The sequence below is a fragment of the Rhinichthys klamathensis genome, unplaced genomic scaffold (assembly GCF_029890125.1).
Source record: "Rhinichthys klamathensis goyatoka isolate OS25496 unplaced genomic scaffold, OSU_Roscu_1.1 h1tg000053l_1, whole genome shotgun sequence".
Classification (NCBI taxonomy): Eukaryota; Metazoa; Chordata; class Actinopteri; order Cypriniformes; family Leuciscidae; genus Rhinichthys; species Rhinichthys klamathensis.
This window is the reverse complement of record NW_026606598.1, coordinates 4,208,605-4,221,386: the sequence shown is the minus strand read 5'-3', so window position 1 is coordinate 4,221,386 and position 12,782 is coordinate 4,208,605. Positions and strand designations below refer to the sequence as shown.

General features: G+C 36.8%; 1 protein-coding gene across 13 annotated transcripts in view; it reads left to right on the top strand.

Annotated features, from left to right (window-relative positions):
* ablim1a (actin binding LIM protein 1a) overlaps positions 1 to 12,782 on the top strand; it is a 56,476-nt gene that overhangs the window by 42,996 nt on the left and 698 nt on the right. For 7 of the 13 annotated variants that reach the window (XM_056248264.1, XM_056248262.1, XM_056248260.1 and 4 more), the window contains 6 exons: positions 99 to 146; positions 4,197 to 4,343; positions 4,939 to 5,024; positions 5,109 to 5,217; positions 5,446 to 5,507; positions 5,881 to 6,037. In XM_056248264.1, coding sequence (XP_056104239.1) covers positions 99 to 146; positions 4,197 to 4,343; positions 4,939 to 5,024; positions 5,109 to 5,217; positions 5,446 to 5,507; positions 5,881 to 5,967 — 539 coding nt within the window. In that variant the 3' untranslated portion in view covers positions 5,968 to 6,037. Of the gene's footprint in view, positions 1 to 98; positions 147 to 4,196; positions 4,344 to 4,938; positions 5,025 to 5,108; positions 5,231 to 5,445; positions 5,508 to 5,880; positions 6,038 to 6,552; positions 6,561 to 8,091; positions 8,167 to 12,635; positions 12,717 to 12,782 lie in introns of those variants that run through there. The other 6 variants (XM_056248261.1, XM_056248258.1, XM_056248267.1 and 3 more) reach the window with 4 other exon arrangements.

Sequence of the window (12,782 nt, the reverse complement as noted above, 5' to 3'; positions counted from 1 at the left end):
ATGCAGTTGTCAGTTTCTCCGACTTATTCTTTTTAAAACCCAGTAACTCAGATATCAAGAATTAAAATTTTAAACATTTACTTTTTCCTTTCTTTCAGATCAAGGAGTAAACATCTACAGAAAACCCCCTATCTACAAACAGCATGGTATAGTCATTCAGAATCTTTGAGGTCAACACATTAACTTTTACATTGATGAATGATAGGAAATTAGATTTGGACACATGCCTATTGATTTATAATACTAAAGCAGTGTTTCCCAACCAATTTGTGATATATGGACTCACACAGCCCCATCTTAAAGGGATAGTTCACCCAAAAATGAAAATTCTGTCATTAATTGGGGGGCTCCATTGACAGCTATTTAATTAACACTTTGAAGGCCCAGAAAGGTAGGAAAGGCATCGTTAAAATAGTCCATGTGACAACATTGGTTCAACCTTAAATTTATGAAGCAAGGAGAATACATTTCCGACGCGCGTTCGTGTCTTTCCTACCTTTCTGGGCCTTCAAAGTGTTAATTCATTTTTGGGTGAACTAACCCTTTAAGGTACTATCACACCCGTCACAAACACCAAACCTTTTAACTGCCTTTAATGGCCTTAATTATCACTTTCTAGCCATGTTCCGATCCTCTCTTTTTTTTCAGCGAAACTCCTGAGCTAATTTGTTGGTTTGAGGAGTTTGAGAAGATAAGAAAAAGATTATCTGAGAAAGACCTAATGATAAAGTGAAACTTGGGTAGAACATTTAACAAATTTAAAGTAATATGCACTCTTTGTATGTTGAAATTGAAATGCTATTGAAGCTCAAGTAGAAAATATCACTGAAGGGAAAATACACTGTCATTGGTACAATTTTTTATGAGAAGATGTAACTTATAGGAGGATAACTTACAAGTTTAACACAGCAAAATGGCGATGTTTAAGAATGTGCACCCCTGGTTGGGAATCACTGTTTTTAAGCATTGCATTGTGAAGATTGCATCTCTGAGTGAACTAGTTCTTAAAATGCTTGCCTATTTTTACTTAATTACTTTACTTATTTAAAATGGCTAGACAGTTCTATCATTGCAAGGATTAAAGCACTCATGTGGAGCAACTAGCTGTTCTGTTTACTGTTCAAGTCAGTTTACACAATCTTATTCAGCATCTGCATGACATTTAAAACAGCATACTGAATATACAGGCACGTTCATGTTCCCTTTAATGCTGCTTGGCTCACAACAGCAGGGCATTTCTACGGCCTTATCGATGAAGAAACAAATCTTAACAGTTCAGTGGTAACCTCAGCAAGGGTCGGAAATTCTTATTGAGAAAAAATCTTAAGGTCATGGAATTTCAGAATATTTCACTCCATGACTGTGTATGGTTTGTATGTCACTTTTCCATAATTCTGTGTTTTGTTTGTCTGTTTTCGTTTGGAAACTGTGAGTCCCTCCACCTCATTAATATCTGCTTGTGTGCCATTTAACACCACCTCAATGTTAACATGTAAGTATTGTTTGAAGTCTTCTCAACTGAGCTCATTTCACTATAAATATAAATCAACCAACCGATCAATCAATCATCATTAAAGCGTCTTCTGATGAGTGCCTGAATAGCTTTCATTCATATTCATCAATAACAAAACTTGCACAAAAAAATTGCACGATTTTTAAGTTAGTTCTGCATAAGTTAGTATCTGCTAATTTATTTAGTGACCGCGTATTACCAAACATGTAAAGTCATGCAAGTAACATCTGTTATTTTTTTTAAATAATTATTACATTGACAGCTTGTTGCTGATACTCGAGTATTGTTTATCACCAAGCATTGAAAAAAAGTAAATAAATAGGCCAAATCTTAAGGCCACGTCCACACTACTGCGTTTTCGTTTAAAAACGGAGACCTTTTGCTACGTTTGCACCTCCCGCCCAGACTAAAACGGAAAAAACGAAGACCTAAAACGGAGAAGTTTAGAAACGCTGCCGATCCGTTTTGCGTTTTGAATCTCCGGAGGGCGTTTTAGCGAAGACGGGACAAAACGGAGGACTTTAGAAACGATGACGTAGTAGAGGCTCACGCTCGCCTCTATGATTGGGTGTCATCAGTCATGACGTATCCTTCCCTGATTCGTCAGCCACCCATCACATGTCAATCCGTTTCCTGTTTACACCGGCACGCGCATGCCCAGTGTTGGTGAGTGGTCACGTGATCCGCGTTTTCAGGCATTTTAATGTGGACGGAGATCAATTCTAATACGCAGATAAAACGCTGGTGTGGACGGAGATCGTATTCGTTTTAATTCTCCGTTTTTAAACGAAAACGCAGTAGTGTGGACGGGGCCTAAGTTTATTGCTATTTAAATGGGTCATATCACACAATATAGTTTTTTTTCTCTCTCTGAGGTCCACTTATAATACAATATCGGTGCCAAAACATTATGGGCCCTATTTTAACGATCTGAAACGCAAGTGTCAAAGCGTAAAGCGCAAGTAACTTTGTGGGCGGATCCCGGCGCTGTTGCTATTTTCCCGGCGGGATAAATGCCTCTTGCGCCTGGCGCAAATCTAAAAGGGGTTGGCCTGAAGTAGCTTCATTATTCATAGGTGTGGTTTGGGCGTAACGTGAAATAAACCAATCAGAGCGTCATCTCACATTCCCTTTAAGAGCAGGCGCGCTTGTTCTAAAGCGGATTCCTATTATAACGGCGGATTTGCCAGGCGCGCGCCAGGAGCGGTTCACAGCCGAGGAGAGCAGCGTTCTCGTCAGAGAAGTGACATTGGGGATGGAGAAAGTTTGAGAAACCCACCCAAATTAACTTCTGTTAAACAGGCGTATGATAATTTGGGTAAATGTGTAAGCTACATGTTTTTATAATAAATTGTCTATCTATCTATCTATCTATCTATCTATCTATCTATCTATCTATCTATCTATCTATCTATCTATCTATCTATCTATCTATCTATCTATCTATCGTAATAATGTATGATTTGCAAAAATGAAAACTGCTGCTTAGATGAGAGAATCGTATGCGTGTTGTGCACACGCTACATTGATTATGGCCAAGCATGCGCCCTTAAAATAGCATAATGAACAACGCGCAACGCGCCACTGACTTTAGACTAGGTTTTTTCTGGTCAGTGGCGCAATTGTTTTATAGAACAGCAAAATAGCATGAGGGAAAGTTTGCACCGGAACACGCCTCCTCTTTGCGCTGAACCGCCCCGGGGAGCGCAAGTGTATTTCTTAGTTAACCGACGTGCGTCTGTGGAGGGAAAAGTCCGCTTTGCGCGGGTGCAAAATAGGAATGATACATGCATCAGTGTACAAAGTCATTTGCGTCGAGTGCAAGATAGGGCCCTATAAGTTGACACAATTTATTTTTAATTTTTACAATCTGCAATGAAAAGTGTCTTAATTATATTAAGATCAGCATAAAATGGTCAGGGATCTTGTTAAAAATAAACTTCAGCCGCTTGTTTCTAATGTTAGGATCATTTGGAGTCACATGCAGAGCGGCAGGTGCTACACACGGATGGATGGATGGATGGATGGATGGATGGATGGATGGATGGATGGATGGATGGATGGATGGATGGATGGATGGATGGATGGATGGATGGATGGATGGATCGATAGATAGCTCTGCCCCCACATTAACGTACACGCTATGCAACACAGGCACCTCCCCCCTAAAGAGTGGACACGCCCCTTACTGCTGATTGGCTACAAATGTGTCTTGGTGCTCGGTCCGATCCACTTTCAACAGCGTTTCTCAGAAATCGCTTACTGCACCTTTAATTGGTCTGATGTCAGTAAATTTAGAACAAGAGTCCCCCCCCCCCCTTCCCCCAGCTTTGTTTCAGTTTTCTTTTTTCCATCAGGGAGAGCATTTTTACTTCTGACTATCACTGTATCGGATTCTTTGTGATATGACCCCTTTAAATGCAATGTGTTCTGAAGCCAGTGATTGTTTGTCAGATTCCTGCATGGCTTATTTTGGCTGAGTGATTTATAATTGTAGATGTGCATGTTTAGCATGCAAGCAAACAACCAATAGTCTCTATAGTAGCATTGTGAATGTGAATGAGGAGAGGCCTTAAACTCTTATGCCACAAATGGCTTGCAGCAGGTGGTTTTTCTGCTATCTGTTGGTTAGATGTTGGTGTAGCCACACTGATGGTCCAGCTCCCCCGGTTTATTGATCTAGATTCAGCTGCCTTTGCAGCCCAGAGCAAGTCTGCTGATGACATCATCAAATCGGCCAAATTCCCCTCAGCGTACGCCCCTGGTCCCGACTACCCAGCAATGATAGAGACAGACTGCTGGTCCTTGCCGATCTCCCATGCTGCCCTAGGTACTGTGGGAACTACAACCTTGCCCTCAAGATTTAAAGCAGATTTATTAACATATAGAAGAATTGTAGACGTAGATGCAGTAAATGCTAGTAAGTAGTAAGTTGCTTCTTCCTGATTAATAGTTTAATATTCAATATCAAATTGAAATCTTATATAGAGTACCTTTTTCTTGCAGTACTGTAAAGTTTGTTTATCATTGTGTTTCAAATTATTGTATTATCGCATTAAAACAGCTTTTGGTGCTGGATTGGCATAAAAAAAAGAATAGTGTAACGTTAAAAAAACGTTAAAACCGAACACTGAGATTGACTTCAAACGTCTGTGTTGTCTTTCTGTCCATGTGTTACTGTGTAATCGTCTGTCTTGATGTAATACACAAGTGATCATTTCATGTCTGTTCTATCAGGAAGTATAAATACCGAATGTAAAATGTGTTTCCTTTATATAAAAACAGATTAAAGACTGCAGAATTTCTGGCATAGACTGTCTTTCTACTGTCTTTTACATTAGCTCTCCCCTCCATCCTTGATTTCAGGTGTTTGTGTCTGTGACTGTGTCCCACTAAGGTGTTTTTGTTGTCGTTGTGCTGCTCAGGAACAGACGGGTGGAGAAGGTCAAGAGAGGAGGATGAGGAGGAGCTTCAGAAACGCAGACAGATTCAGGAGGAACATCTCAACAAGGTCAGGAACTGAAAGAATGATGCAACACAGAGAGCAGCTCTAGAACTTGTTCCTGTCTAAATGGCTTCATGTTTCTGATTCCAGATCCAATCTGGTTTGGGGAAAATGATCCTCAAAGAGGAGATGGAGAAAGAGAAGATCCGAGAGAGTCATGAACGGAGTCAATCGGCACAACGCTACGAGCATGGAAGCAGTAATGCTCCTCAGTACAATAGATTGCAAACTAGACATTCATGTTCTGATTTTTATTGAGGTAGTAAATAGGATGCAGAATTTGAATTTAAGGAATCAGGATTAATGGAATGAAATGTATACTACATATATTTAAAAATACATTTTAAAAGGAATAATATATATACAGTAAATATTATTGGACCCAATTGTTTCATGGTGAATGTATACTATGTTATTACAATTGCAGATCAAAGTTCACCGTCTAAATCAGGCTCACTGCCTGGATACGGGCGGAATGGACTGCATCGGGTAAGATCCTTTCTTTGGAGGAATCTGTGGGACATTACTTATTAATCATAATATAATGTAATGTAATATATTGATTAAAGAGATATTACACTGTAAAATTATTAACTGTTAAATTATATTTAAAGTTGTAAATGAAACAAAGATTATTGGAGTACTTTTTACAAGAAAATACTCTTTCAGTTTGTATACTTTCATTGTGTTACTTTCCGTTTGAGAAATGTATTAGTCGTTTCTGAGTTAAAATTTTGTCAAACTAAATTCAACACCATTATTATTATATATATATATATTTTTTTTTTTTTTTTTTTTTTTTTTACAGTGTATTCAACCCATTTTGTCTGTTTCTAATGTGTGTTTTTTTTTTTTTTTTCAGCCTCAGTCGACTGATTTTACACAGTATAACAGTTATGGGGACGTGTGCGGTGGGATGAGAGGTTCGTTTATCTGTCTCTTTATTTAGTTTAACTTAAATTACATATGTGACCCTGGATCACAAAACCAGTCACACAAGAAGCACAGGTATATTTGTGGCAATAGCTAACAATACTTTGTATGGGTCAAAATTAATGGTTTTTATTTTATTTTTTTTGCCAAAAATCATTAGGATATTAAGTAAAAATCATGTTTCATGAAGATATTTTGTAAATTTCCTACCGTAAATATATAAAACATTTATTTTTGTGAGTGAATGCAGTAAATGGACAATTTTAAAGGCAATTTTCTCAATGTTTCGATTTTTTTGCACCCTCAGATTCCAAATTTTCAAATAGTTGTATCTCAGCCAAATATTCCATACATCAATGGAAAGCTTATTTATTCAGCTTTCAGATGATGTATACATGTCAATTGAAAAATAATGGACCCATGTGACTGGTTTTGTGGTCCAGGGTCACATATAGGAACATGTAATGATAGCAAATAATAGTCAAATATGTTTTGGTCTATGTATTATGGAAGTAGTATAAATGCATATGAATAATTCTCATGTTGGTCATTTTAATGAATGAAAATAAAAACAAATCTTTTTTTATTTTCTTCTTAACAGAGTTTCAGGTACGTAGATATGATTACCTCTTGGAATCACTCTGTTTTCATTTATCCTTATTGCTTTCTTATAACTGATATGTAAAATAGGGTACAACAGGGCCAAAGGCACACCTTAAGAAAAATGTGCTTTTCACTACTCTCATAGTGTATGATTGCAGAAAAAGATGTATTTGTATTGAACATTTATGGAGCAACAGATTTTGTGTGAAATAAATCCTAAAAGTGGTTTGTTTTGTTTACAAATCTTATAAATGTATGAGGTGGCAAGGTGGGCCTTTTAGCCCACACACAGGGTAAAATGCACACATTATTTATACAAATACTTTAGCTAAAATAATGTTTTTAATAATTTCTAAGTTAATAATTGTTCAAAACAATCACTTTAGCAAAGTGTGTACTATTTTCTGTTTATTTTGATAAATTAAACAATTCATTTTTGTTCAATAAATAATTGAATAATATGGAAATATATTTTAAAATTATAGAAACCAAATTATTTAAAAAAGTAAACATTCTGAAAGCATTGAAGGAGATCCCATAATAATTAAATATAGATTTACAGTAGTAACAATAAATTATAGTTTATTATATGATATGATTAATAGCATATTTTTTAAATATGATGGTTTCATTATAAATATGTTGATTATCTCGGTAACACTTTACAATAAGGTTCATTAGTTAACTACATTAGTTAACATTAACTAAGAATGAACAATACTTCTTCAGCATTTATTCATCTTTGTTAATGTTAATTTCAACATTTACTAATACATTATTAAAATATTGTTAACATTAGTTAATGCACTGTGAACTAACATGAACAAACAGTAAACAGCTGGATTTGTATTAACTAACGTTAACAAAGATTAACAAAAACAGTAACAAATGTATTGCTCATGGTTAGTTCATGTTAGTTAATACATTAACTAATGTTTAATAAATTAACCTTATTGTAAAGTGTTACCATTATCTCTAAGGTGGACAGCCAACCTATTTACCATCTGAATCTAACCATGTCATGTCAACAAATGGAAAAGTCAGCCAGCTGTTTATTATCATGGTGACTTTTGCCACAAATACCATACGTTTACATATTCTTCCGTTATTGAAAAACTGTTTTTTTTTAATTACCTTGAACAAAACTGAAAATCATTAACAAGACCTTTGTCTCAAAATATATTCAATGGTTTTAGCAATTCTCATTTTCTACTTAAATCTACAACATTGTAAAAAACATCAGATATTAGTTCAAAGTATAGTGCAGATTGCATCAAGGATCAGCCAAAAATCCACTTGCATTGTGAAAAGCAGATGTTTTGGAAAGTGCTGTGGCAAGTTTTTGTGCAAGGTTTAGAGGAAAATAAAATCAAAGGCGCATTTAGCCCCGTTGTATACCCTATTCTTTAAAAAATAATATCTTCTACATGCTCATACTCATTCAAACAACATTATGTGAATTAAAATGGAAAGAAACAGCTGTCATGGCTCATTAAAGTAGCTTCATGTTCTCACTCTGTCTATGATTTGTTTCTAGGCCATGCATGATGGCCACCGCACAGCCACTAGAATGGACAGAGGAGTGTCTATGCCTAACATGCTGGAACCAAAAGCAAGTGTAACACATTAAACTAGCAAAACATTATCTGGTATTGAATACGAGTTCAATTATTAGGCTGCTTAACGTCCAAGAAAGTACTTGGATGTAATGGTACTACAGCCGGATTTAAGGGCCATTCACACCAAGGACGATAGCTATAACGATAAAGATATAGACCTTATGTAGTCCCGCTCCTTTTCAGCTTTGGCCTCATTGTGTTCTGTCTTCCGGTTTGTATTTCATGAAGGTAAGATCTTATGGATTCATGAATGAACCGCTCGTTTTAAAATCTTTCCGGTCTACTGGCATTTGTTATGACATTCGCTTCAAACATTACAAAGCTCAGGATAACTTTCGTTAACTCTACAATACAGTAAGTGGTCAGAATTACTGGCACCCTTGGTAAATATGATCAAAGGTGGCTGTACAAATAATCTTTTGATCTTTCATTCAAAAATGTTTGCAAAAATCAAACCTTTCATTGAAGTAAAAATGAAAATGGAGGGAATATCACATTATGAAATAAATGTTTTTCTCCAAAACATGTTGGCCATAATTATTGGCACCCATTGAATACATTTTGCAACCTCTTTTTGCCAATATAACAGCTCTGAGTCTTCTCCTATAATGCCTGATGAGTTTGGAGAACACCTGACAAGAGACCAGAGAGCATTCCTCCATACAGAATCTCTACAGATCCTTCAGATTCACAAGTTCATGCTGGTGCTTCTTCTCCTCAGTTCACCCCATGCATTTTCGATAGGGTTCAGTTTAGGGGACTGGGACGGTCATGGACCCATTTTTGTGTTGATTTTGATGTTTGTTTTGGATCATTGTCCTGATGGAAGATCCAACCACGGCCCATTATAAGATTTCTAGCAGAGGCAGTCAGGTTTTGATTTTCTTTTATCTGTTGGTATTTGCTAGAATCCATGATACCGTGTATCTGAACAAGATGTCCAGGACCTCCAGCAGAAAAATAGGCCCACAACATATAAGATCCAGCGCTATATTTAACCGTGGGGCATGGGGTACTTTTTATCTCTGTTTTCACCAATTTAGACAATATAGACACAATTAAGTAACATCTTTAGTTGATTGGAACTTCTTAATTATTACTCTGATGGTGGAAATGGGAATTTTCAATGCTTTAGCTATTTTCTTACAGACACTTTTTTATTTTGTGAAGCTCAACAATCTTTTGCTGCACATCAGAACTATATGAAGTCTGATGTGCAAGAAGTCATAGATAGACAATTTCATGTTCCTAGTCACCCTGGTGTGCTAAAAAAGTTTATATTAATGGGAATATACTTCAGAGATATTTTACTCATAAAAAATTCTAGGGGTGCCAATAATTGTGGCCAACGTGTTTTGGTGATTTTCCCCCAACTTTCAATTATTTTACTTCAATGAAAGGTGAGATTAAAAAAAAAAAAAAAAGAATGAAAGATCAAAAGGATAAACAATGCAGATTTATTTGTATAGCCATCTTTGGTCATATTTACCAGGGGTGCCAATAATTCTGACCACAACAGTAAGTAATTCCAGCTAATTGTTCTTCGACATAAATATACAGAGCAACCGCAAAAACGGAAGGTCAAAGACAAAATTCTAAAGATGGCTGCGCGTTTATTTTTGTGGCGCATAAGCTCTATAGTTCTAAATCTAAAAGAACAGCAGAGTCCACAGCACAACTATAATGGCACAGAGAAACTGTATCTGCGTCCCGACTCAGAGTCTGTATCCTTCGAAGGTCAAATGCGGCTTCAATATGCGTTTTTTCTGTTCCTGTGACATGAAGGATACAACAGATGGATCCTTCGCGGCCTTGCCTACCCCAGCATTCATTGCGCGCCAGTGACGAAAGGATTTTTTTGAGAGAGAGGGATTTTTTACTACACTTTTAAACGTAGTAGCCTCTGAATTGGGACACAGCCGATTTCGTTGGAGTCATTTTCAGAACGACTTTTTCTAGCTGATGAACGATAAAAACATGACAGCCAATCAGAATCCATTGAGCATTTAAAGCGGCAGTAGGCAAAACTGCGGAGCGTGATTACAATAAACAGAACGATATTGTCCGCTGGTGTGGATGCTAATAGAGTTATCGGTAACGCTTTAGATTACAGCCCGGAAAGTACTGTGTAATTAAGAGGAATTTACAGTGTAACTTTCGGTAATTATAGTGTACCTATAAGTACTTGCATTTAAGTATAAGGGAACAATATTTTAAGTTTGGGGAATAAAGGGGTAACAACCAGGAGAATTAAAAAAATATTTATACTGTAAGTATTATAGAACTAAGGGGAACTTATTCTACTATTATGATACAACAATCTTACATTTGGGAGCAATTTAGCAAGAACATACTCTGCGTACCTTTTTGTAATAATTGTGTACCAATACATACTGTATAGGCTTTTTAAAAATGACAGGGTACATATCTATGCATTTATACACTTTTTTTTTTCTTTTTCTTTTTCTTTTTTGATCGCAAAAGTGCAGATGTTTAAGTTTGAGCTTACATAATTTTTAAATACTGGGAAATATACTTTAAGCAAAAGTTGCAATAGTTTTCGTTTTTAGATTACTTTATTTAAAGTAACAACAGGTAACTTTTCAACCTTCATAATATATTTCCAAGTCTCTTGTGATGGTACATCGACTTACAATAGGTTGAATGACACGTCTGCCATAGCCTGATGGGGTCTGTAGCGTTTTTAATCGTACTTTTAAACTTCGGGTTTCGGGTAGTAACCGGCGAACAAAGAGAACTACAAAATTCGACTGCTTTACGGCATATACGTCACTTCCACCACCACCCCCCACTTCCTTAAAATCGGACTTGCGAGCCAAATGTTATAGTCATGGCCGAAGCAGCACAGAAAAACAAGAAAGCAAAGGTTTTATCGGAGCAAAGCAAAAAGAGAAAGTGATCGCGTTAAAGGCAGAAAGAGGATCAACATTGCAGAGCTGCCAACTCTCACGCATTGGCCGTGAGACACCCGCATTTGATTTGTTTCACACGCTCACACGCCACACCCCCGGTTTCTCACGCTAAATTGTCAACCCGGTCGGTCAAATGCCTGAAAGATGAGTTTATCTATAGATCTCTACCTGTTGAGCCACTCGTGATCGACAAGTTATACCGCAAATTAGTTCAAATCTCCCGGAATCTAGAGCGAGCGCGCACGCGAGACAGAGACTGTGCTCCAACGCGCGCGGACGGCAGAGAGAGAAAGCGAGCGAGAGACCTTGCGTGTGCAGGGAGCATCGAACCCCCCATCGAAAAAAGAATGCCTCTCTCTAACCTCTCTAATTCGCTAGAGTAATTGCGAATTATCAATCTGGTAGCTAGTAAACGATATTCTAGTTTTTGATGGTTAGCTATCGCTAGTATTCTCGTTCTGATTTGAACTTTGCAATCGATGAAATGCAAATAGCAAATGTTTGACCTAAAAAGTGTATTCTACTCAACATGTACAAAGAAAGGAGGAAGATTATTAATAAAATCATATTTTAGGATACCTAACATGTCTGTGATATTTGTTTATTTGTCTTGCCTCAAGCTATAATGCAAATCGATTTGTAAAATTTGCAGATTCATTTATGGTAGCTTGATATTATAATATTGACGATATATGGTTATTATCAACCACTCAAACATTGCATTGAAGTATCATATAGATTCAGTAAAACGGTAACCAATAGACTAGGCTACTATAATGACGCTGGCTTGTAAACGTGAGCATCGCGATCATTTGTCGTTAGAAAAAAAATAAAACCCATGAAATTATATTCATATGACATGCTGAAATATATGCTACTGTACCTGGGATGAAGACATTTCACACGCGACGCAAGCAGAACACCTGCATGTGACCTCCTCCTACAGTGTTCAGGGCTATCCTGGTTGTCAACAATTGCACGTGCATGTAGGATGACAGAGTTTATGACAGTAGTAGAGGACAATACTGTTTCCCAACTGTAGGGGGACCCCGAGAGCAAAAGTTATCTGTTGTTACTTTAAAAAGCCTATACAGTATGTACTGGTTTACCATTTTTCAAAAAGGTGTGCAGTGTATCTTCTTGCTAAATTGCTCCCAAAATGTAAGATTGTTATATCATAATAGTAGAATAAGTACCCCTTAGTTCTATTCTTTCAGTATAAATCGTTTTTTAATTCTCCTGGTCGATACCCCTTTATTCCCCAAACTTAAAATATTGTTCCCTTATACTTATATTGTAAGTACGTTATGGGTACACTATAATTACTGAAGGTTATGCTGTAAAATCGCTTTAATTACACAGTACTTTCCGGGCTGTAATCTAAAGTGTTACCGAGTTATCTTTATAGTTATCATTCTTGGTGTGAACGGGCCTTTGTGCTTTCCTGATTTATTTGACCCTAGACTACATTTCAAACAATTAAAACAAGTTTGTGCATTTTTGTACTGATTGAGATGTGTCCTTTAAAGGTATATCCATATGAAATGCTGAAGATAACCAGCCGCGGTCGCTCCAAACTGCCCAGAGATGTGGACAGAACCCGACTAGAGGTAATTGCTCACAGCATATGTATCACAAAACACCGCATTATGATATAATCAAGTGATTTTTATACT